This window comes from Taudactylus pleione, unplaced genomic scaffold, assembly GCF_031769625.1.
Source record: "Taudactylus pleione unplaced genomic scaffold, aTauple2 ptg000114l, whole genome shotgun sequence".
Lineage (NCBI taxonomy): Eukaryota > Metazoa > Chordata > Amphibia > Anura > Myobatrachidae > Taudactylus > Taudactylus pleione.
This window is the reverse complement of record NW_028284516.1, coordinates 14,309,074-14,331,812: the sequence shown is the minus strand read 5'-3', so window position 1 is coordinate 14,331,812 and position 22,739 is coordinate 14,309,074. Positions and strand designations below refer to the sequence as shown.

At 46.0% G+C, this 22,739-nt stretch overlaps 1 protein-coding gene across 1 annotated transcript; it reads left to right on the top strand.

Annotated features, from left to right (window-relative positions):
* Window positions 1–479: 479 nt before the first annotated feature.
* On the top strand, window positions 480–12,978 carry MRPL53 (mitochondrial ribosomal protein L53). Its single transcript, XM_088471546.1, has 3 exons — window positions 480–658; window positions 9,236–9,348; window positions 12,095–12,978. The coding sequence occupies exons 1-3, from the start codon at window positions 564–566 to the stop codon at window positions 12,211–12,213; spliced, it is 327 nt and encodes a 108-aa protein (XP_088327672.1). The 5' UTR covers window positions 480–563; the 3' UTR covers window positions 12,214–12,978.
* The last annotated feature ends 9,761 nt before the right edge of the window (window positions 12,979–22,739 follow it).

The window sequence follows — 22,739 nt, the reverse complement described above, 5'->3', positions numbered from 1 at the left end:
ATTAGTCATTAGTGGGGGTTCTGAACCAAATCCCCGCATTTGTACCCCAAAATATAGATCTTGCACTTCTTTTCTCCTGCCTTTTGCTGGAGATACTTTTTTGCCTGTTTTTGCCTATGGAGTTTTCGTCTAGGCAACAACGTCCTGGAATTGAATACGGAGATACTTTGAAAGCAGGCGAAAAGTGCAAATCGGCGAAAAACATTTAGTCGATCGCATCTTTTTGCCTCTGATATCGGCCCTATATGCTAACACAAACATTGGAAGTAGAGCAGTATAAAATAATATTCCATATTGTTATTTTAATACATCTAATTGAAGGTACTGTGTAAGCTATTGCATTTGGACTCTGACAGCTAGAAACTATGGATTTTCATAAGAATTTACACTTCATTCACTAAACTCAGGCTCATCCTATTATCCATTCCCATACCACACTAATAAACTACACTTCCCGTGATGCTTTGCCGCAGGACTTCCGTTTCCAGCGTGCGACGGACTCTGGGCTGTGTAGTCCCCGTTTTGATTGGTCGCTGTGGCCGGTGACGGTGGGTGTGAGGATCATGGCGATCGCCAAGAGCGCAGAGCTGGTGCTGAAGTCGGTGAAAGTGATCGCTGTCCGCATGTGTCCCTTCGAGTCCAACGTGCGTTCCACCAGGTGAGAGATGTGATGGGGGTGTAGGATTAGCTGCCCTCGGCCTGTCATACATAACTGTACTATAGGTCAGTAACAATGTCCACGCTCTATGTGTAAGGTCACCCGGTCCCTCATTATGTTACACTGTACATTAAGTAGATGTAATTTGCACTATAAGAATAGGGTTTGCGGAAAAATCACAGTTCATAATCGTTATAATAGCAGCCAAGGTTTTGGTTATGTAGTTTAGCTATCTCAGTGGAAGCATGGAGGTTACAGTATTACATGTAATGATTATCCCCTCCTCCTCCGGGCAGCTGTGGTCCCTGCGCCCCATCTCCTGTTTTCTGCTATGTCTGCTACCACATAACCTTTCTGCTCCTGACCTGTGGTTACTGCCGCATCATCTCTTCTTCTTCTGCCCCCTGCTCTCTGCCAGTCTCCTCTTCTCCCCCTGCACTTCAGTACGTCTCCTCTTCTCCCCCTGCACTTCGCTACGTCTCCTCTTCTCCCCCTGCACTTCGCTACGTCTCCTCTTCTCCCCCTGCACTTCGCTACGTCTCCTCTTCTCCCCCTGCACTTCGCTACGTCTCCTCTTCTCCCCCTGCACTTCGCTACGTCTCCTCTTCTCCCCCTGCACTTCGCTACGTCTCCTCTTCTCCCCCTGCACTTCGCTACGTCTCCTCTTCTCCCCCTGCACTTCGCTACGTCTCCTCTTCTCCCCCTGCACTTCGCTACGTCTCCTCTTCTCCCCCTGCACTTCGCTACGTCTCCTCTTCTCCCCCTGCACTTCGCTACGTCTCCTCTTCTCCCCCTGCACTTCGCTACGTCTCCTCTTCTCCCCCTGCACTTCGCTACGTCTCCTCTTCTCCCCCTGCACTTCGCTACGTCTCCTCTTCTCCCCCTGCACTTCGCTACGTCTCCTCTTCTCCCCCTGCACTTCGCTACGTCTCCTCTTCTCCCCCTGCACTTCGCTACGTCTCCTCTTCTCCCCCTGCACTTCGCTACGTCTCCTCTTCTCCCCCTGCACTTCGCTACGTCTCCTCTTCTCCCCCTGCACTTCGCTACGTCTCCTCTTCTCCCCCTGCACTTCGCTACGTCTCCTCTTCTCCCCCTGCACTTCGCTACGTCTCCTCTTCTCCCCCTGCACTTCGCTACGTCTCCTCTTCTCCCCCTGCACTTCGCTACGTCTCCTCTTCTCCCCCTGCACTTCGCTACGTCTCCTCTTCTCCCCCTGCACTTCGCTACGTCTCCTCTTCTCCCCCTGCACTTCGCTACGTCTCCTCTTCTCCCCCTGCACTTCGCTACGTCTCCTCTTCTCCCCCTGCACTTCGCTACGTCTCCGCTTCTCCCCCTGCACTTCGCTACGTCTCCGCTTCTCCCCCTGCACTTCGCTACGTCTCCGCTTCTCCCCCTGCACTTCGCTACGTCTCCGCTTCTCCCCCTGCACTTCGCTACGTCTCCGCTTCTCCCCCTGCACTTCGCTACGTCTCCGCTTCTCCCCCTGCACTTCGCTACGTCTCCGCTTCTCCCCCTGCACTTCGCTACGTCTCCGCTTCTCCCCCTGCACTTCGCTACGTCTCCGCTTCTCCCCCTGCACTTCGCTACGTCTCCGCTTCTCCCCCTGCACTTCGCTACGTCTCCGCTTCTCCCCCTGCACTTCGCTACGTCTCCGCTTCTCCCCCTGCACTTCGCTACGTCTCCGCTTCTCCCCCTGCACTTCGCTACGTCTCCGCTTCTCCCCCTGCACTTCGCTACGTCTCCGCTTCTCCCCCTGCACTTCGCTACGTCTCCGCTTCTCCCCCTGCACTTCGCTACGTCTCCGCTTCTCCCCCTGCACTTCGCTACGTCTCCGCTTCTCCCCCTGCACTTCGCTACGTCTCCGCTTCTCCCCCTGCACTTCGCTACGTCTCCGCTTCTCCCCCTGCACTTCGCTACGTCTCCGCTTCTCCCCCTGCACTTCGCTACGTCTCCGCTTCTCCCCCTGCACTTCGCTACGTCTCCGCTTCTCCCCCTGCACTTCGCTACGTCTCCGCTTCTCCCCCTGCACTTCGCTACGTCTCCGCTTCTCCCCCTGCACTTCGCTACGTCTCCGCTTCTCCCCCTGCACTTCGCTACGTCTCCGCTTCTCCCCCTGCACTTCGCTACGTCTCCGCTTCTCCCCCTGCACTTCGCTACGTCTCCGCTTCTCCCCCTGCACTTCGCTACGTCTCCGCTTCTCCCCCTGCACTTCGCTACGTCTCCGCTTCTCCCCCTGCACTTCGCTACGTCTCCGCTTCTCCCCCTGCACTTCAGTACTTCTCCGCTTCTCCCCCTGCACTTCAGTACTTCTCCGCTTCTCCCCCTGCACTTCAGTACTTCTCCGCTTCTCCCCCTGCACTTCAGTACTTCTCCGCTTCTCCCCCTGCACTTCGCTATGTATCCGCTTCTCCCCCAGCACTTCGGTACATCTCCTCTTCTCCCACTGCCCTCTTTCTCTCTCCTCTTCTCCCCATGCCCTTGACTAAGGGGTCTAAAGATTGTACAATTCATAGAGATAAGTATCATATGACTTTGCACAGTATTGTATTAGAAAATGAAATAGTTATGTACACTCACGCTTCCTGCGATATTAAATGAAAACCCTGCCCTCTGCGAATTGGAGATCGCGGCAAGATGTGCTGTACGTAACTTATAGTGACATCACACTTGCCCCTGACTCTGCAGGCCCAGAGAGATCCATCTGAGCTACAGCCAGCATAGCATCCTTCACTATCGAGTGACAATCTCCAGACACTGGAGAGGGGGCTGACCTGTCTCACCTTACATACCAGTGAGCCGGTGACTACTATATTAAGCTGCCAGGACCCTACAGACACTGGAGTCTGCACTGCAGAGACAGATGAGAAACGAGGGTTGTTCAAACAGTAATGCCTAAATGCTCACAACTCAAATCTTATTATAGATACAGATTTGAAAATTTGCAGTAAAATACTTTGAAGTCTTTGTAACAGAATGACTCTACTCAAAAAATTTACCATCTGCCCTCAAACATTTTCTCCACTTCTCAACCCAAGCTGTGAATCCACTTTGGAAAAATTCCAGTGGTTGCTGTTTGACCCAGGAACGTATGGCGTTTTTAACAACCTTTATGTCTTCAAAATGTTGACCACGGAGACAGTATTTGAGAGGACTAAACAGATGAAAGTCAGAAGGGGTCAAATCAGGACTGTATGGTGGATGTGGCATTATTGCCCACCCCATTTTGTCAATGGCCGAAGATGTTGCCATCGAAGTGTGAGGTCTGACATTGTCGTGGTGTAAGATGACATTTGACAGTCATATTGTTGACCTTTTTTTGCGGATGGCTTCTTTCAGCTTCTTACGTGTAATAATGTATCGATCACTGTTGATTGATTGGTTTTGTTCCAAGTAATCGATGAGAATAACACCTCGGCAATCCCAGAAGAATGTGGCCATGACTTTGTTTACAGATCGCTGTGATTTAATCTTTTTTGGCCTAGGTGAACTTGGGTGTTTCCATTGCTTTGATTGGGCCTTTGTTTCTGGGTCATAAAGGAATACCCAGGTCTCATCTCCTGTAATTACATTTTCCAAAAACATCTCAGGGTTGGCTTCAAAGTTGGTCAAAAGGTCATTGCACACTCTCACCCTCTGGGCCTTATGATCCCTGGTTAATTGCTTTGGAAACCATTTAGCACACACTTTACGATATCCCAAATCATTGATTAGTGCATCTACAGTGCCATGGCTACATTCAAGTTCATCACTGATATCTCTGATGGTCACACAATGGTCTTTCTGAATCATGTCATCAACTTTGTGTCGTTTCTCTGCTGCCACTGCAGTTGATGGTCTGCCACCACGAGGTTTGTCGCACACGGACGATACTCCTGATTGAAAACGCTTCATCCACCTTCTGACATTGCTATAGTCAATTGTACGCTCACCATACACTTTTTTTCAGCCTTCTGTGGATTTCTGTAGCACTGCAGCCTTCTTTTTCCAGAAATTCAATGACTGCTCTTTGTTTCAACTTGGATTCCATGGTATTTCTTGGACTACCTAAACAAAACTACATATATAGCTAGCAGACATATTAAAGTACCAACTGACAAAGTTTCAAATAAATGTTGCATATTATTTCAGAGTTATGAGCATTTAAGCATTATTTTTTGAACAACCCTCGTATCAGCAGCCTGACCTGTGAGCAATGATCCGGGCTGTGCATTGGAAGCAGCCAGAGATCTCGCACCTCCTGAATATCGAAAGGACCCAGGTGAGGAGGCTGTTGCACGGCCAGGATGCAGTCTCACAAGACTGAAACCTGGGCATTTATTTTCCTTTCCTGCGGTGTGCCTCCTCCCTGCGCGGGAAGCGCAGGAAGTCCTGGAGGACACATCACCAGGATCCCATACAAGCAGTCAGATTTGGGGGGAACTTAGCTGCAGCTCTCTCCCCTGCCTGGAGCGCCTGGCGCTGACTGAAGAAAATGGTGCCCACCAGGAGCATGGCCGGATCGTAACCCAGGGATATGGGGAACAGTGGACTTGGTGCAACTCTCCTCCCCCTCCAGTGCATCACATCACTCTGATCTGCCCCAGTACCTCCTCAGCACAGAGGAACTGGTGCCTGCTGCTGCAGCCCACCTTCACTGCTGGGGCACTTCTGATTGTCTGGTGTCGGTGAAGGTGGCGAAAAGGACAGGAAGGAGGCAGGAAGACAGCAGGCTTTGCTGCTTTTCTCCCATCGGGAGGCACATTACCCCCTCCAGAGTCGGGAGGCACATTACCCCCTCCAGAGTCGGGAGGCACATTACCCCCTCCAGAGTCGGGAGGCACATTACCCCCTCCAGAGTCGGGAGGCACATTACCCCCTCCAGAGTCGGGAGGCACATTACCCCCTCCAGAGTCGGGAGGCACATTACCCCCTCCAGAGTCGGGAGGCACATTACCCCCTCCAGAGTCGGGAGGCACATTACCCCCTCCAGAGTCGGGAGGCACATTACCCCCTCCAGAGTCGGGAGGCACATTACCCCCTCCAGAGTCGGGAGGCACATTACCCCCTCCAGAGTCGGGAGGCACATTACCCCCTCCAGAGTCGGGAGGCACATTACCCCCTCCAGAGTCGGGAGGCACATTACCCCCTCCAGAGTCGGGAGGCACATTACCCCCTCCAGAGTCGGGAGGCACATTACCCCCTCCAGAGTCGGGAGGCACATTACCCCCTCCAGAGTCGGGAGGCACATTACACCATCATGAGATGGTACATTATTTTTGAGAGGCAAAATGCAAAGCTGAGCTTTCTGTGTTTTTTCTCTACATCGCTCTTTTCATACTACTGTATGGGGAAGCGATATCTACACTAATCAGGGGCACCGCTGATATCTGAGATTTATCACTGATAAAGGCTTTTTCACTGATACATGACCCCTAAGTCTCCTCTTCTTCCCCTGGTCACCACTATTTACCTTTTCCTACCCTTCTCTCCTTTTCTCCTCCTGCTCTCTGCCTCTCTCCTCTTCACCCCTGCCCCTAGTACCACTATTTCTTTTCTCCCCCTGCTCTCTCCTCTTCACCCCTGCCCCTAGTCACCACTATTTCTTTTCTCCCCCTGCTCTCTGCCTCTCTCCTCTTCACCCCTGTCTCTAGTCACCACTATTTCTTTTCTCCTCCTGCTCTCTGCCTCTCTCCTCTTCACCCCTGCCCCTAGTACCACTATTTCTTTCCTCCTCCTGCTCTCTGCCTCTCTCCTCTTCACCCCTGCCCCTAGTACCACTATTTATTTTCTTCCCCTGCTCTCTGCCTCTCTCCTCTTCACCCCTGCCCCTAGTACCACTATTTCTTTTCTCCCCCTGCTCTCTCCTCTTCACCCCTGCCCCTAGTCACCACTATTTCTTTTCTCCCCCTGCTCTCTGCCTCTCCCCTCTTCACCCCTGCCCCCAGTCACCACTATTTCTTTTCTCCCCCTGCTCTCTGCCTCTCTCCTCTTCACCCCTGCCCCTAGTCACCACTATTTCTTTTCTCCCCCTGCTCTCTGCCTCTCTCCTCTTCACCCCTGCCCCTAGTCACCACTATTTCTTTTCTCCCCCTGCTCTCTGCCTCTCTCCTCTTCACCCCTGCCCCTAGTCACCACTATTTCTTTTCTCCTGCTGCCTTAGTGTTCCCTCTAGCTCCGGCGGGAGGCAGGGCGCCGGAGCTAGAGAGGGCATGCCCGTGCGCGCGCGACCGAGAAGGGGGCGTGGTCATTGGAAAAGGGGGCGTGTCTATAAGACGCGGCCCCTTTTCGTCACTCTTGGGGGCGTGCCCGGCACTTACGGACACGCCGGGCAGCCCCCAAACCCTGCAGACAGGGAGAATAGATGCCGGGCGCATGCACCCGGCGTCTATTCTCCGGCGGTGACCGGGTCACCGCATGTTTCTCCACCCGCGGGACACTGCTTCCCGCGGGTTAGAACGGCTCCCGCAGGCTGTGAGGGCAGGGTGCTTTTTGCCCTCCAGAAGGAGGGCAGGGCGCCGCACCGCGCCCCACTAAAACAGCCTAGCGGGAACGCTACTGCCTTTTGTTGTCTGCCATGTCTCCAATTCTCCACCTGCTCTGTGCCACTATATAACATATATACAGAGGTGAACATAAGGCGGCACTCAGAGAATTCATATGAAGAAAGTCCAAAGCTTCAATAGCAGAGGCTATATTTAACAATTCCTGATGGAAATAGCCTCTGCTAATGAAACGTCAGAATAAAAGGTTTTTATTTATGAGTTCTCTGAGTGACGCCTTCTTTTCACCTCTGCAAGTTGTAATAAGTTTTTTCTTAAAGGAAAGAAATGGAGCAAGTATATATGTACTTGAGTGAGTGTCTGGGCTATGCTACTTTGTCTGTCTGTCTAACCTTTCCTAAAATATCTTTAAAAGGGTTATCTGTACAGAGTCATTTTTGCCAGCAGAGGGCACCATACACCATGTATTCTCTTTCAAAAGTCAGTACTGGACAATTTTGACACCTTGCATTACAGAGATTCTCGGTCAGTGTGTCAGGAAACCAGGCTAAATGTGTCCAATGATTTGTGCATAAAAGGTGAAAACTCTTAAATTAAGCTGACAATATGTAATGGAGATGATATATGAACTATATTGTAAATTAATGTTTTTAAACATGCTCACAGTTACCAATGATACTGTGTGTACCTATTACAATGTTTAAACCAAAATTGTTCCATGAAAACTGAATTATGGCATCTGTGTCTGCAGGCGTGAAGCAAGAAGGTTTGGGAAGATTGCTATGTTGTGATAAAATTTTACTCTTCAGTACTTGTCAAGAACATGTTTTATGTTACTGAGGAGTCTATTCAGCAACAGTAACGATGTTGCCTACAATATTATCGGGCAACATTGTCACGAATAATTATCAATTGTCAAATTTTTAGTAAGATATTCAGCAAGCTTTTCAGCAAGGATGGCGGTTACGGTAACACGCGGTCCATGCGTTGTCACAGAATGGATTGTTTTCGGTTTCCGAAAACAATCCCTTCTGTTTGTTTCTTTGCACATGCTCAGTCATGCGCTCAGGAACAGTCTCCATCCTGGCTTCCCGGTGACATGTGTATACAGGCTAGTATAAAGCCTGTATACACATGTCAATCACTTTCGGCAGGTTTAATAGGCTCTAATTGGCCTTACCTGCCGCCGATCACGGGGAACCAGGCACGAAGACTGGGCAGGCTTACAAGACGCTGCAGGGATTTATGGGAAATATTCCCTCTGTCCATGCAGTTTTCAGGAAATTTAAGGCATTTTCTTCATATGACGCCATTCTGAAATGGCGTTATATAAAGTAATGATTTATCGAGTGATTTAACACTTTTTGCTATGCTGAATAGCAAATAGCGTTAGCACTGTAGAGATCAATGGGTGATCCCTGCAGTGCGGTACTCGGCGAGATGGGAATTAGTGGAGAAGATAATTGCGTTATCTTCTCCATTAACCCATTGCTGAATAGGGGATTTACATAAAAAATTCGGAAATCGTAGTTTCCGTATTTTTTATGTCAAAAAATCAATGCTGAATAGACCCCTCTGAGTGCTGGAACCATAACTTGAGCATGTCAGATATATTTACATTTTCAATAGCAAAGAGAGCATCTGGGGGAGTATGATACACAATACATTCTTAAATAATGTCAGAATACTTTGGTTACGTAATGTGAGACTGGCTTTGAATTTTTTTTGGGGTGTGGGAGGGGAGTCACTAGTGCTTTACTTTTTGACATAAGATTTTGGTGCAAAATTTGCACTATACCACAATCACCAATGCAGAATTACTTTTCTTCTGCTAGTCTAGTGCAAGCTAGGCAATAAGATGTCAGGTTGGTTTATATGGTGCAGTGCAAATTGTGCACAAAAATACAGTGTTAAAAATAAGCCCTAGTGGTTTTCTCGTCCTACTTTAGGTAATCATTACGTTTAACTTTCCAGTATTTTTCAACAAAGCAATGTGAGTAAATAGGTGATAGGTTAACATTTATTTAACTATTTTGCTGTTTAAACTTTCTGATATGTATGTTTTACAAATGCATATTTTTTTTCTTTCCTCTTCTAGAGAATTTTTGGAAGCCATTAACGTAAAAAAAATCCGCTCCACCAATACGAACTGTGAAATAACTGTAGATGTGAGGCATGACAGGTCCGAGCCGCTAGTAGACATTCTCTTTGGTAAGTTGCGTAAGTGGAGTATATCAGTGTCCATTTTGTAATGCAACAGTGGTGCTAGAAGCTCCAGAGCAGAGAGCGACACCCCATGCATTAAAGAGGAACTGCAGGAGTTGTGAAAGCTGCAGGGTGCTAGAATGGACACTACTATAGTAATTCATAATATGCAAAATCAGGGAAAATGGCCCTTTGTAATGCGTCTGGGAATGAGAGGACTGGAAAAAGGTACAGTTTGGGAAAATTAATCAATGGATATTAAATGTTTGACTGTAGAAATAAACCTATTTGTAATTTGACAGTATTTATCTATTTGTCAAGACTGTTCTATTGATTTATATGTGGCTGCTGTACGGCAGGGTTTCACTAACTCTGGGTCTCATTTAGACCCGCTCGCGAGCGCTGTACGCTCGCAGGCGGGTCGATGTTAGCCAAAGGCGCCTCCGTCGTGCGCATGCGCGAGACCCGGCGAGCGACGGGGAAGCAGTCTCTCGGGATCTCGCACCAAAGGGGGCGTGCTGTCGGTGGTGAGTGACAGCACGCCCCCTTTGGTGGGCGTGCCGGGGGCGTGGCTGCCCAGACGGAGGCGTTCCCATGGGAACGCCTACCGTCTGGGTCCGGCCCCACTGACCTCACTAGTGAAGTCAGTGGGAGTGTTTTTGGCTCTGATAGAGCCAAAAGCACTCTGGGCTTGCGGCAGACGAGACCCTACCATAAGGGTCTCGTCGCAAGCCCGATGGTCGCGATGGTCTTGACCATCGCGACCATCTTTTTGGCCGCTCGCATAAGCTGTGGGTGGTCACCTAAAGCTTAGCAAGCGGACTGGAGGCCGCTCCATTTTAAGCAAGGCTGGCACTGATTCAGAGCGAGCGCTCTGGTCAGAGCGTCCGGCTCTGAATCAGGCCCTCTGTCCCCAATGTGCACTTACAGGTCCAAGTTTTAAGGCTATCCATGCTTTATTAAATATGTTTACATCACACTGATGGAGGCAATAATGAAGTCACCTGTACTTAAGCATGGATATCCTTAAAACCTGAACTGTTAGGATGCCTTGATGACAATATTTTAAAAGAACTCTCTATAACTTGGAAAAAAGCAAAGGATCTTCTGAGCTTCTGGAAACCCTGCTACTCAGCAACCAGCTTCCATTATAACCTGGACCCACCTTTTGCCAACACCCTGCTTCAGCATTGCAAGCAACTACCTGCTTACTGAACATTTAATACTTGTATGTTTGCGTTTCTTCTCTACATTGTTTAAATCATTCCAATACCACTGTCAATTTATCTTTATACCACTGTAGTATCTACCATTGTTTCACACCTATACCTTTTTTTTTTTTTTTATATATATATATATTCATACTTTAGACTAATTCTCAAGTCTTGCTACTTTAACAGCTCTACACTCCTTTTTTGGTTATAATATACTATTGTAGTTGTGCCTTTACATCTTCCAGCACTGCTCTTTCTTTTATCTGATTTTGACCTTTGACCTGTAGTGCTCCCTCATCTCACACTCATTACTACAACTGACTTTTTCACCCCCAACCGCCTCATCTACACGATATCTCTTTTCTTCTACTCCTCCCTCACTCAGCAGCTACATTATTTTCTCCTCTACCACCAGTTTTCACCTCTTTTCTCTATCCATAGTCGCCTCTATGTTCTCCCCCTCCTTCCCCTCCTCTGTCTCTCTTCATCACATATAAGTCTCTCCACTGCATCTCCCACAACTCCAGTATTATTCACTTCTCTTCCACCATGGTCCTGCTGCAACACCACTAAACCCTGCACCCTCTCTTTTCTCCAAGTTACCTATCCTCCCCCCCCCCCCACCACACTAAACCTAAACCTGACCCACCACCTGCTGTCACCCTTCCTCATTCAGAAGCCAGCCACATAACCCCACACTCCTTATTCCCCTTCTCTAGATCAATATCACCTCCACACTGCATCAACCCTAATAATCTCATTCTCCTCTCACCTCTTAACTCTGTCCCTCTCTCCTGTTCCCTCTGGAAAGCCAGTTTTGTCTATAATAAACTGGTTTCCGTTCATGAGCACTTCATCTGCAATGCCTTGATTCTCCTTGCCATCACCAAACCCTGGATTTACCCCTCTGACACCACTGCTCCTGCAAAATTCCTCCATCACTTGGCTTCCTGGCTCTTAATCTTCAAATGGGCCCTCAAGACCCATTTCTTCCTCAATGCTTTCCAGCGCTCATCCTAACCCACTACTCTATGCTCCTTCCTCACTATCTAGCCCATCTGTGTCACCCCTGTTTGTCTGACCCTCCCCTCAGAATGTAAGCTCTCACGAGCAGGGCCCTCTTTCCTCACGTGCTTCTCCTTGCCTTACTTTTACTTTCATTTACAATGGCACCTAAAACTGCTTACTGACACCCTGCTGCTTATTTAGGTGTCATGCAGCATTGTTTATATATCATGTACTTGTCCTGCATTGTCTGTACTGTTAATAGCTGTTGTCTTGTGTGCTCATTTGTTTCTGTACTTTGTAAGGCGCTGCGGAACCCTTGTGGCGCCATATAAATAAAGGATAATAATAATAATAATAATAATGACTGAGTGAGAAATAATGATCTACAGGGATAAAACATAAATGATATGTTTATATAGAAAGTTTATTGGATTAATAAATCTCTGACCAAACTCACATAGTAGATACTTTTTGTTACCTACTAATGTGAAGAAGTATTACTCCTAAGCAGCGTTCTCTTCTCATTTCAGCTGACGGAGAAAGACTGGTGTTTAAATCTAGCAATGTGACCTGTAAGGAGATGATGTCAAAACTCAGCACTTTCTGTGCATCGAAAGACCTGCAGGCAAAAGACAGCATAAAGAAATAGACTGCAAGCCTTCTGTTATTACCCATTTATATATTTCCAGGCGAGAAGGAACAAGGGGACGTTACTGTATTTCCTATTTATTGCCTAATATCTTCCTGTCTTTCACAAATTTCACTGGTAATACCACATCTACAGTTCTAGTCCCATCCCACAGAGACATTGTCATCACATAAAGTTTTGTTTTCAGCTGCCAAACATATATTTTTGAATTTATATAAATAAATTATCAATATTGTGAACTCTAATAAGTTCTCAAGGAATCAGTAACATACCAGCATTTAAGGGAATCTGTAGTTTAAATAGGACAGTTAAGAGTTAGTCACTCGCATAAGCAACAGCCTCATACAATGGCAGAATGTTTAGGAATTGCTTATGTATTTTATCATTCCTATTGGCAGAATGACCAGGAGCACAAAGAGGGGTTTTGTGATTGGGGTGGGCACTGATTACCTTGGCCCAAGCTTATCTGGGGGCCTGAGTTAGCCATGGAGGAGGATGAATGCCTCCACTTCCTCTATGCGCGGTGCCGTAAAGGTTAATCTTTTTCAAAGCAGACACGGCCACTCCCCATCTCTAGCAGTGAATCAGCTTATTCCATGGTAAAAACTGAACAGCACTCTGTTTTGTGCAGTGACATTTTTGAATCTTATGAAATATTCCTTGAATGTGTCAGTCAGACATTAGCTGTAATGTCCCTTTATGTCAATTACCTGAGTTCAAGCTGGAACTGTATTGTGTTTTTCTAAATAAACATAATTGATGATTTGTTCCTGTTTTTTGGAGTTTATTTTATGTGGTTTTTAGGTTGTCTTAAGGTCCCTACACACGATATTGCAAACGTTTTGACGCATTGGAGCGACCAATTGTCAATATATTTAAACATGTAGAAATATCAGGCAATGCGGCTGACGATACCATGCAGCGCTATGCGGCGGGGGCCGGCATGTCGAGCTCCGGATCGCCCTGTGTGTACGGACCCCCGATATATCGGCCTGGGATCGTGGGTCACATAGGCAGGTACACATCGTACCGGGTGTACCCACCTTTAAATTGTGTGATTTCTCTAAAATAGTATGTGAAGACTTTGTCTCTGCTCTTCCCAGTTAGGGACACAAAAAATATGTGAAGGTTATATTATAACTAGGGGTGTGCACTTTTCGTGTTTTGTATTTTGGTTTTGGATCTGGATCTTTCTTCGTGTTTTGGATCTGGATTGGTTTTGCCAAAACCACCCTTCCGTGTTTTGGGTTTTGTGTTGTGGATCTGTATTTTTTTTGAAAAAAAGCATAAAAACAGCAAAAATCACAGAAATTGTGGGTTTTTCTGCTCCTATGCTATTATTAACCTCAATAACGTTAATTTCCACTCATTTCCAGTCTATTCTGAACACCTCACACCTCACAATAGTGTTTTTATGTCCAAAAGTTTGCACCAAGGTAGCTGGATGACTATGCTAAGCGACACAAGTGGGCAGCACAAACACGTGGTCCATCTAGGAGTGACACTGCAGTGGCAGACAGGATGGCAGTTTGAAAAACTAGGCCCCAAACAGTACATAATGCAAAGAAAAAAAAGAGGTGCAAGATGGAATTGTCCTTGGGCCCTCCCACCCACCCTTATGTTGTATAAACAGGACATGCACACTTTAACAAACCAATCATTTCAGCGCCAGGGTCTGCCACACAACTGTGGCTGAAATGATTGGTTCGTTTGGGCCCCCACAAAACAAGCTGGCAATTAATCTGTCCCTGCACAAACTGGCAAGATGTCGTCCTCATCCACCGATTCCACACTCTCTTCAGTGTTGTGTACATCCTCATCCTCACAGTATTAATTCGTCCCCGCTGGAATCCGCCACCACAGGTCCCTCTGTACGTTCTGGAGGCTGGAAGAGTTGATAATTAATTTTTATAAACATCATCTTCTCCACATTTTGTCGAAGCAACCTCCGCCTTTCACTGACAAGGTTCCCGGCTGCACTAAACAGTCTTTCGGAGTACACACTGGAGGGGGGGCAACTCAGGTAAAATAGAGCCAGTTTGTACAGGGGCCTCCAATTTGCCTCTTTTTCCTGCCAGTACAGGTACGGACTGTCTGACATGCCTACTTGGATGCTGTCACCGATGTAATCCTCCACCATTCTGTCAATGGTGACAGTATCATATGCAGTGACAGTAGACATGTCAGAAATTGTTGCCAGGTCCTTCAGTTCGGACCAGATGTCCAAACTTGGTCCTGCCTGCCCTGCATCACCGCCAACGGGTTGCTTAGGATGTCTAAGTTGTTTCCTGGCAGCCCCAGTTGCGGGAGAAAATGAAGAAGGAGCTGTTGACATGTCACGTTCCGCTTCAGCTGACAGTGTTTTCACCAGCAGGTCTTTGCACCTCTGCAGGCTTGTGTCGGCCGGAAAGAGAGACACCACATATTCTTTAAACCTAGGATCGAGCACAGTGGCCAAAATGTAGTGGTCTGATTTCAACAGATTGACCACCCTGGAATCCTGGCAAAGCGAATGACGGGCTTCATCCACAAGTGCCACATGCCAAGCGAAATTGCTCTGTCTTAGCTCCTCCTACACTTTCTCCAGCTGCTTCTGCAAAAGCCTGATGAGGGGAATGACCTGACTCAAGCTGGCAGTGTCTGAACTGACTTCACGTGAGGTAAGTTCGAAAGGCTGGAGAACCTTGCACAACACGGAAATCATTCTCCACTGCGCTTGTCAGGTGCATACCCCTTCCTTTGCCTATGTCATAGGTGGATGTATAGGCTTGAATGGCCTTTTGCTGCTACTCCATCCTCTGAAGCATATAGAGGGCTGAGTTCCACCGCGTCACAACCTCTTGCTTCAGGTGCTTGCGGGGCAGGTTCAAGAGTGTTTGCTGGCGCTCCAGTCTTCGGCACGCAGTCGCTGAATGGCGAAAGTGGGCAGAAATTTTTCGGGCCACCCAAAGCGTCTCCTGCACGCCCCTGTCGTTTTCAGAAAATTCTGCACCACCAAGTTTATTGTGTGAGCAAAACATGGGACGTACTGGAATTTGGCCAGATTTAATGCCCGCACAATATTGGTGGCGTTGTCAGATATCACAAATCCCCAGAAGAGTCTAAGTGGGGTAAGCCACTGGGCGATGATTTCCCTCAGTTTCTCTAAGAGGTTGTCGGCGGCGTGCCTCTTACTGAAACCGGTGATACACAGCGTAGCCTGCCTTGGAACGAGCTGGCGTTTCTGAGATGCTGCTACTGGTGACGCTGCTGTTGTTGCTGCGTAAGGTGATACATCTACCCAGTGGGCTGTTACAGTCATATAGTCCTTAGTCTGCCCTGTTCCACTTGTCCACATGTCTGTGCTTAAGTGGACATTGGGTACAACCGCATTTTTTAGGACACTGAGGACACTTTTTCTGACGTTTCTGTACAGTCTCAGTATTGCCTGCCTAGTGATGTGGAATCTAGGCGGAATTTGGAACCGGGGACACACTACCTCCATCAGTTGTCTAAATCCCACTGCACTAATGGCGGATACCGGACGCACGTCTAACACCAACATAGCAGTCAAGGCCTCAGTTATCCGTTTTGCTTGAGGATGACTGCTGTCGTACTTCATCCTCCTCGCTAAGGACTATTGGAGGGTCAATTGTTCAGTAAAAGTAGTGGTGTTCCTACTTCCTCTCTGGGATGATGAATGACTCCCAGCAGCAACAGCGGCAGCAGTAGGCGTAGCAATGCAGGATCCTCCGGAGGAATCCCGGATAGGAGAGTCAGTGACATGGCCTGCAGGACTACTTCCGATCCTGACTAAGGAGAAAATTGACGAGGAGGGAGTTGACGGTGTGGTTTGCAGGCGCTTGGATACAACAGTACAAAGGCATTTAGGTGTCCCTGGACTGCTTACGGTCTTAGCCAAAGTTTCAGAACTTGACAGTAACTTTTTATGAATGCGCTGCAGGTGACGTATAAGGGAGGATGTTCCTAGGTGGTTGACGTCCCTACCCCTATTTATTTCACCTTTACATATGGTACATATGGCAAGACAGTTGTTGTCCTGATTTGGATAGAAATTTTGCCAGACCAAAGAGGTGGAATGTTTGTTCCTCTGCCCAGGCATGACCGTGATGGGCTTATTCATCCCACAGACAACAACTGTCTCCTCCGGAGCCTGATTTAAACAAACCACATCACCATCAGAATCCTCCTAGCCAACTTCCTCCTCAGCGCCAGCTACACCAGTATCCTCATCCTGTTGTACTTCAACAGTGACATCTTCAATTTGCATATCAGCAAGTGGACTGTGGGTGCTCCTTTCAGCACTTGCAAAAGGGCGTGCCAATGGTAGAAAGAGCCACCTCTTCCCGTCGAGTGTTAGGAAGGTCAGGCATTGCAACCGCCCCCACACTTGGACTCTCCTTGGGGATTTGTGATCTCTTCTTAGAACGCACAGTTCTTCGCTGTGCTTTTTCCAGCTTAACTCGTTTGATTTTTGTAGCGGGAGGAGCGCTTCCATCGTCATGTAAATCTGAACCACTAGTCATGAACATAGGGAAAGACCTTAGCCGTTCCTTGCAACTCCGTGTCGTAAATGGCATATTGGCAAGTTTACGTTCCTCCTCAGATGATTTAAATGTTTTTCTTAAGGTCATTTTCCTGAACTTTGTAATTTGGGATTTTATATGCCCTCTACTATGACATTGGGCATCGGCCTTGGCAGACGACGTTGATGGCATGTTATCGTCTATGTCATGACTAGTGGCAGCAGCTTCAGCACTAGGAGGAAGTGGTTCTTGATCTTTCCCTATTTTATTTTTATTGGACAAAATGTTGTCCTCCATTTATGTTATATTGATATATACGTGCAGCTAAGGTGCACACAAACACAGAAAAGAAGATTTTTTTAAAAAAATTTTGGGGAGTGCACTTTGGGGGTTACACCACCCTTTAACAGACTTATGACACAGGCGCATGCTTGGCGCTGCTCCTTTGTGGATGCACGTGCGGCTACAGCGCACACAATTCACAACACAGAAAAGAAGAATTTTTTTTTTGGGAGTGCACTTTGGGGTTTACACCACCCTTTAACAGACGAGCCAGCAGGCCCTTTACTTATGGGACACAGGCGCACGCTTGGCGCTGCTCCTTTGTTGATGCACGTGCAGCCACAGTGCACACAATTCACAAACAGAAAATAATTTTTTATATTTTGTTGGAGTGCACTTTGGGGGTTACACCACCCTTTAACAGACAAGCCAGCCGGCCCTTGATTTATGACACAGGCGCACGCTTGGCGCTACTTTGTTGATGCACGTGCGGCTACTGCGCACACAATTCACAAACAGAGAAAAAAATTTTTTATTTTTTTTGGAGTGCACTTTGGGGGAGCACCCCTGATGGACAGATCACCCCCTGGACAACACTACAGCCTTTATGGGACACTGCACAACACAGTCCAGCCAGCCCCTATAGACTTTAGAGTGGACACAGCCCCTATGGACAACTGACTGCACAACACAGCCCAGCCAGCCCCTATGACAGCAGCACAACACAGCCCAGCCAGTCCCTATGGACAACAGCAGCACAACACAGCCCAGCCAGCCCTAGCTCCCACCCTCCCTTTTCACTGACCACAGCCGGAGTGAAAAATGGCGCCGACGCGGGGACCTTTTAAAGAATCCAAAACCCGTAAGACCCGGAAGGCTGGATGATGACGTTTTGCTCGATTTGAGATCAGAGTCAGGCGGGAAAACCCGAGCCGGACTCTGTTCCCGACTCGGATCGGGTGGGTTCGGATTTCAGAAATCCGAACCCGCTCATCCCTAATTATAACCTATAACTGGAGGACTCCTCTTTGAAATCAGTACTTCCCTAGATATACCAGCATATTGGCGTTCTCACCATTGGGGACAATGGAAGTAATTCCAAAAATTAGATTTCCCAACTTGGAGAATTCAGCCCCATAAAAAGGTGGTAGCCCCGGGCTTTAACCTTTTTTACTTTTATGCCCAGGAAGTTCAGAGGAATATTCCCTGAGACTGTACAAAAATTGGCCCATGCAGTTGCATTTTCTTGAATATCCTGTTTGGAGACATTTCAGACCTAATGATTAAAACCGTAGTATAGTAGATCAGTGGTTCTCAAACTCGGTCCTCAGGACCCCACACAGTTCACGTTTCTAGGTCACCCAGCAGGTGCACAGATGTATTCATTACTCACTGACACATTTGAAAAGTCTACAGGTGGAGATAATTATATCACTTTTGATTCTGTGAGGAGACCTGGAAAACATGCACTGTTTGGGGTCCTGAGGACCAAGTTTGAGAACCTGTGTAGTAGATAGAACCTATGCTGGACAAATAAGTATTTTTCTAGCTTGTTGTTACCTGGAGATAGCATCTCATCCCTTACTAATGAAATGTTTTGGGTACTCCATTTTATAGATTATTATAAATTGGGATATGACCTTTTTCCAAGAGCAGTGTTGACACTAAATGCAGCCCTGTTGTGAGATCTACAAGCACTTTCAGTTGTTACACAGGCTTTTCTATTTTAAAAAAACAGAGCTCTACATTATTGAGCTAATTATAATATAATGTATAATTGACTTTGTTCCTTTTCCATATCATCTTGTAACACATCAGCTTGTACAAGTATGTTCCAGCTTTCTATGTTTCCCCCATTACAGCACTTCCTCCAAACTTCTGCTGATTTTGTCTTTTAAAGAGAAAGAAGCTGAGAAGATCTGTTCCCATAAGATGTATTTCAGCTCCCTTTCCATTGGTGTTGGTTCCAGTCTTAAATAAAATCATGTTTTTAAATACTATTATTAAAGGTAAGAATTATTAATTCAAAGATTGCCAAATCCCAATCCTACCTTAAGTGTAATCTTCCTCCTCAAGATAAATGCAATGTGATCTGAACCGGGAGACTTTACACTGGTCATTTTTATGTGATTTACATAAATTAATGCAGTTAATATCCCGGTTTTAATGGCCCAAAAGAAAAAGAATAGCATCCTGTGATCTCTATCTCACGGCCATTTCCTGGCCAGAATCACCTAGCATCTCGTGAAGTCATGACGTTGCCTGGATCACTGCACTACAATGTGATCGGAATGGCTTGTGTAGCAGAGCAAAACAAGGAGCTGCACAGCTAAATACAGTCAGGTGCATAAATATTGGGACATTGACAGAATTTTCATATTTTGGCCTCTATTCACCACCACAATGGCTTTGAAATGAAACAAACAAGATGTGCTTTAACTGCAGACTTTCAGATTTAATTTGAGGGTAATTACATCCAAATCAGGTGAACGGTGTTGGAATTACAACTGTTTCTATATGTGCCATTGTTTCATTTCAAAGCCATTGTGGTGGTGAATAGAGGCCAAAATATGAAAATTCTGTCAATGTCCCAATATTTATGCACCCGACTGTACCTCTGTCACAAGACTAATCTCTAGAGATTGCTTAAATATAATTTGTGCAGCTTGGTCCTACACTTAACTCAGAGGGCCTGATTCAGAGTTGGAAATAGAGAGAGAGAGAGCACTTAACTGTGTACCTGGACAAACCATGTTGCAATGCAAGGGGTGTAAATACATAAAAAAAAAATTGTATGTAGGGTAAATACTGGCTGCTTTTACATGTAGCTCACAAATACTGCACAGCTTTATTATTACACTACAATTAGATGTCAGTTTGGACACCTCCCTCCCAAATCTAAATCTCTCTGCACATTTTAAATCTGCCCCACCTGCAGTGCAGCATGGTTTCACCAAGATGATCATTTGAGAGAGATCTCTCTCTCTATTCCCAACTCTGAATCAGGCCCAGAGTCTTAAAGCTCTAATAATAGTATCTAAAATGGTAAGAGAAGAACGCACAATTTGGCTTTATACTTTGACATATTAGAAGCTCAGTTATGTGTCCATATAAAAGAACAAAGATGTAGGGCTAAATTGACTAAAGTGAGAGTTTTTAGAAATGTAGATGTTTCCCATAGCAACCAATCAGATTCTAGCTATTATCTTCTAGAAGGTGCTTGTTAAATGTTAAGTAGAATCTGATTGGTTGCTATGGGCAACATCTCCACTTCTAAAAACCTGCACTTTAGTAAATATACCCTGTAATCTTTAATACAGGTCATGGAATGCCAAATCAGCTTCTAAAAGACTGATTTGTTTTACTTGTATGAGTTGATCCTCAAATCTGGGTGTGTTCTGCCCTTGATAACAGGCTACACCCAGATGACTATTTATTGTAAATAAATTGGAATCTAATCAGAGATTTGTATTCCAATAAGTGCTTTCAGGCCTGGGGCTATACCTACGAAACTTCTTTTTCAAGCCACGCTTTTTGACCTCAAACTTTATAGTGTCACTAATATTAAGTGTAAAACACATCATTTGATGTTAAATGGTTACTGCAGTGAATCCTAAACTTGGTTCTCAATGCACCCTAACAGTCCAGATCTTAAGGATAGCCATGAATTAGGTAAAATGACTTAAGGAACTATTTACAAAGAATTCTCCACTTCTGATGTCACTGAGGAATGTGCAGCACAAAACCAGCTTTAGTTTCACCATGAGACTTGGGGGTCTATGTACTAAACCTTGGAGAGAGATAAAGTACCAACTAGTCAGCTCCTAACTGTCACTTTACAGGTTGTGTTTGAAAAATGACAGAAGCTGATTTTTTGGTACTTTATCTCCGTCCACTTTATCTCTCTCCAAGACTAAAGGTGGGTAAACACTGGTCAATATATTAGCCAATTAATTGATCAGCCAGTATATCGTGCCCCCGTCGGCCAGTGTGTACAGGTGATATGTCTGTGAATGCCGTAGTTCACAGACCTATCGCATTGGCTGTGCTGCACAGCCGATGGACAGATATGTTTGCAGACATATCTGTCCATCGGGAGGTGTGTCTGCAGACTGCCCGACACCCCCCCCCCGTCCAATGGGACACGCTTCCAGTCCGGTCGGACCCGCTGCAGCATGCAGATGATGGCCGTTCAGTGTGTATGAACGACCATCATCTGCAGATATATTGCAAGGTGTGTACCCACCTTTAGTATATAGACCCCTTGATTAATTGATATGTGCCTAGCTTTCTGCCCTGGCTTACAGGTTTGCAGAGTAGGATGGCAGTGTTGCTGTGGTGAAATAGGAGTACATGCATCGCTGTGTCTTAATTTCGCAGAGCAGTATAAAGCAAAGGTTTCACTTTGCAAAATAAGAGTAATGAAATGAGAATGTGTGTTTGAGAGAGGGGTGCACTTGTAAGTGTGCAATAGGGCATTTATTCTCGCCGTAGAGTCTATGTAGATACAAGTCTGGGGGTAGATTTATTATGCATCTGTTTTCAAAGCCACCGATCAAGTCTATTATAATTAATGCTGAACAAGCCTGACTTGGCATTGATTATTATTGCCATTTGAAATCCATCAGTCAAAGCCGCTGATCATCGGCGGCTTGAAAAACTGATGCATAGTAAATCTGCCCCCTGACCAGTGCCTTTTTTTGTGTGCAGAACGGCGCCATACGTTGGAGTTGTTACATACAATACAGCTCTACTCCAAATATGGAGCATAGCTGACCTCTGTCACCTCTGATGTAGCTGGTATTGATGTACATAGGACGGTAGCACATATATATACCGCAAGGCAATAACGCTCATTAGCATAAATGCATGCTGTAGCTCCACTGAACACTCCTCTGGCAGATGTCTGTGCAAAGCAATTAAGGAGAGTGAAAATCTGCCAGTTTCCTCCATATCTGTTTAGGTTTGGGGATTAAAATTTTTATGTTCCCACAACTTCGGGGAAAGATTTTACTTTCTCACAGACCATAATAGACCAGAGATCTCTGCAATTTCTTTTTCCCCAAAGATTGAATATTTTAAGTAGGAATTCAATCCCAAGTATAATTATCCACTGCAAACAGAAAATACACGCAGCAAAGTTTGATCAGCAAATTTCAATCCGGGTCAATTGGGAATTGTACCGATAACATGTTTTATGGCCATTGAACCGGTTTGAAATGTTGGAGTATCTCTCTATGCAATAATAGCTACAGGTCATATCTTATATTTTGGATTTATAGCCAGTACAAATATTTTAGACCCTTCTATTTAATATGTTGTGTAAAATGAAACCTAAGAGAACCATGCAATTATAAATAATAAAGTTACATAATATCTTTTGTTCTAATGCTCATATAGCCTTTAGTGTAGTAACCTGCAGGTGTTGCTGTTGCTACACAGTCAATGAAGAAGTTTAGTTTTTGATGAAAATTTCCGCAGATACTATCATCAGAATTCTGTATTATTATTATTTTTATTATTATTTTTTTATAAAATGCATTGCAATATCCAATGGGTATCCGGATAATAGGTCTACAATAAAAGGTAGACCGTTGATAGGTCAACACCAAAAAGTCAACAGGTACTGTACATTAGATCTACAGGTAATTAGTCGACACAAGTAAGGTCTTTCAGGATTATTAGGGCTAGGCTAAAATATCAAAAAAACATGTGTTT

What these genes read in the sequence shown, in the direction of transcription:
- MRPL53 (XM_088471546.1), top strand. Translation starts at nt 564, where the DNA reads ATGGCGATCGCCAAGAGCGCAGAGCTGGTGCTGAAGTCGGTGAAAGTG. An exon ending in TCCAACGTGCGTTCCACCAG is followed by an intron (nt 659 to 9,235) that starts GTGAGAGATGTG and finishes TTCCTCTTCTAG; the next exon opens with AGAATTTTTGGAAGCCATTA. An exon ending in GCTAGTAGACATTCTCTTTG is followed by an intron (nt 9,349 to 12,094) that starts GTAAGTTGCGTA and finishes TTCTCATTTCAG; the next exon opens with CTGACGGAGAAAGACTGGTG.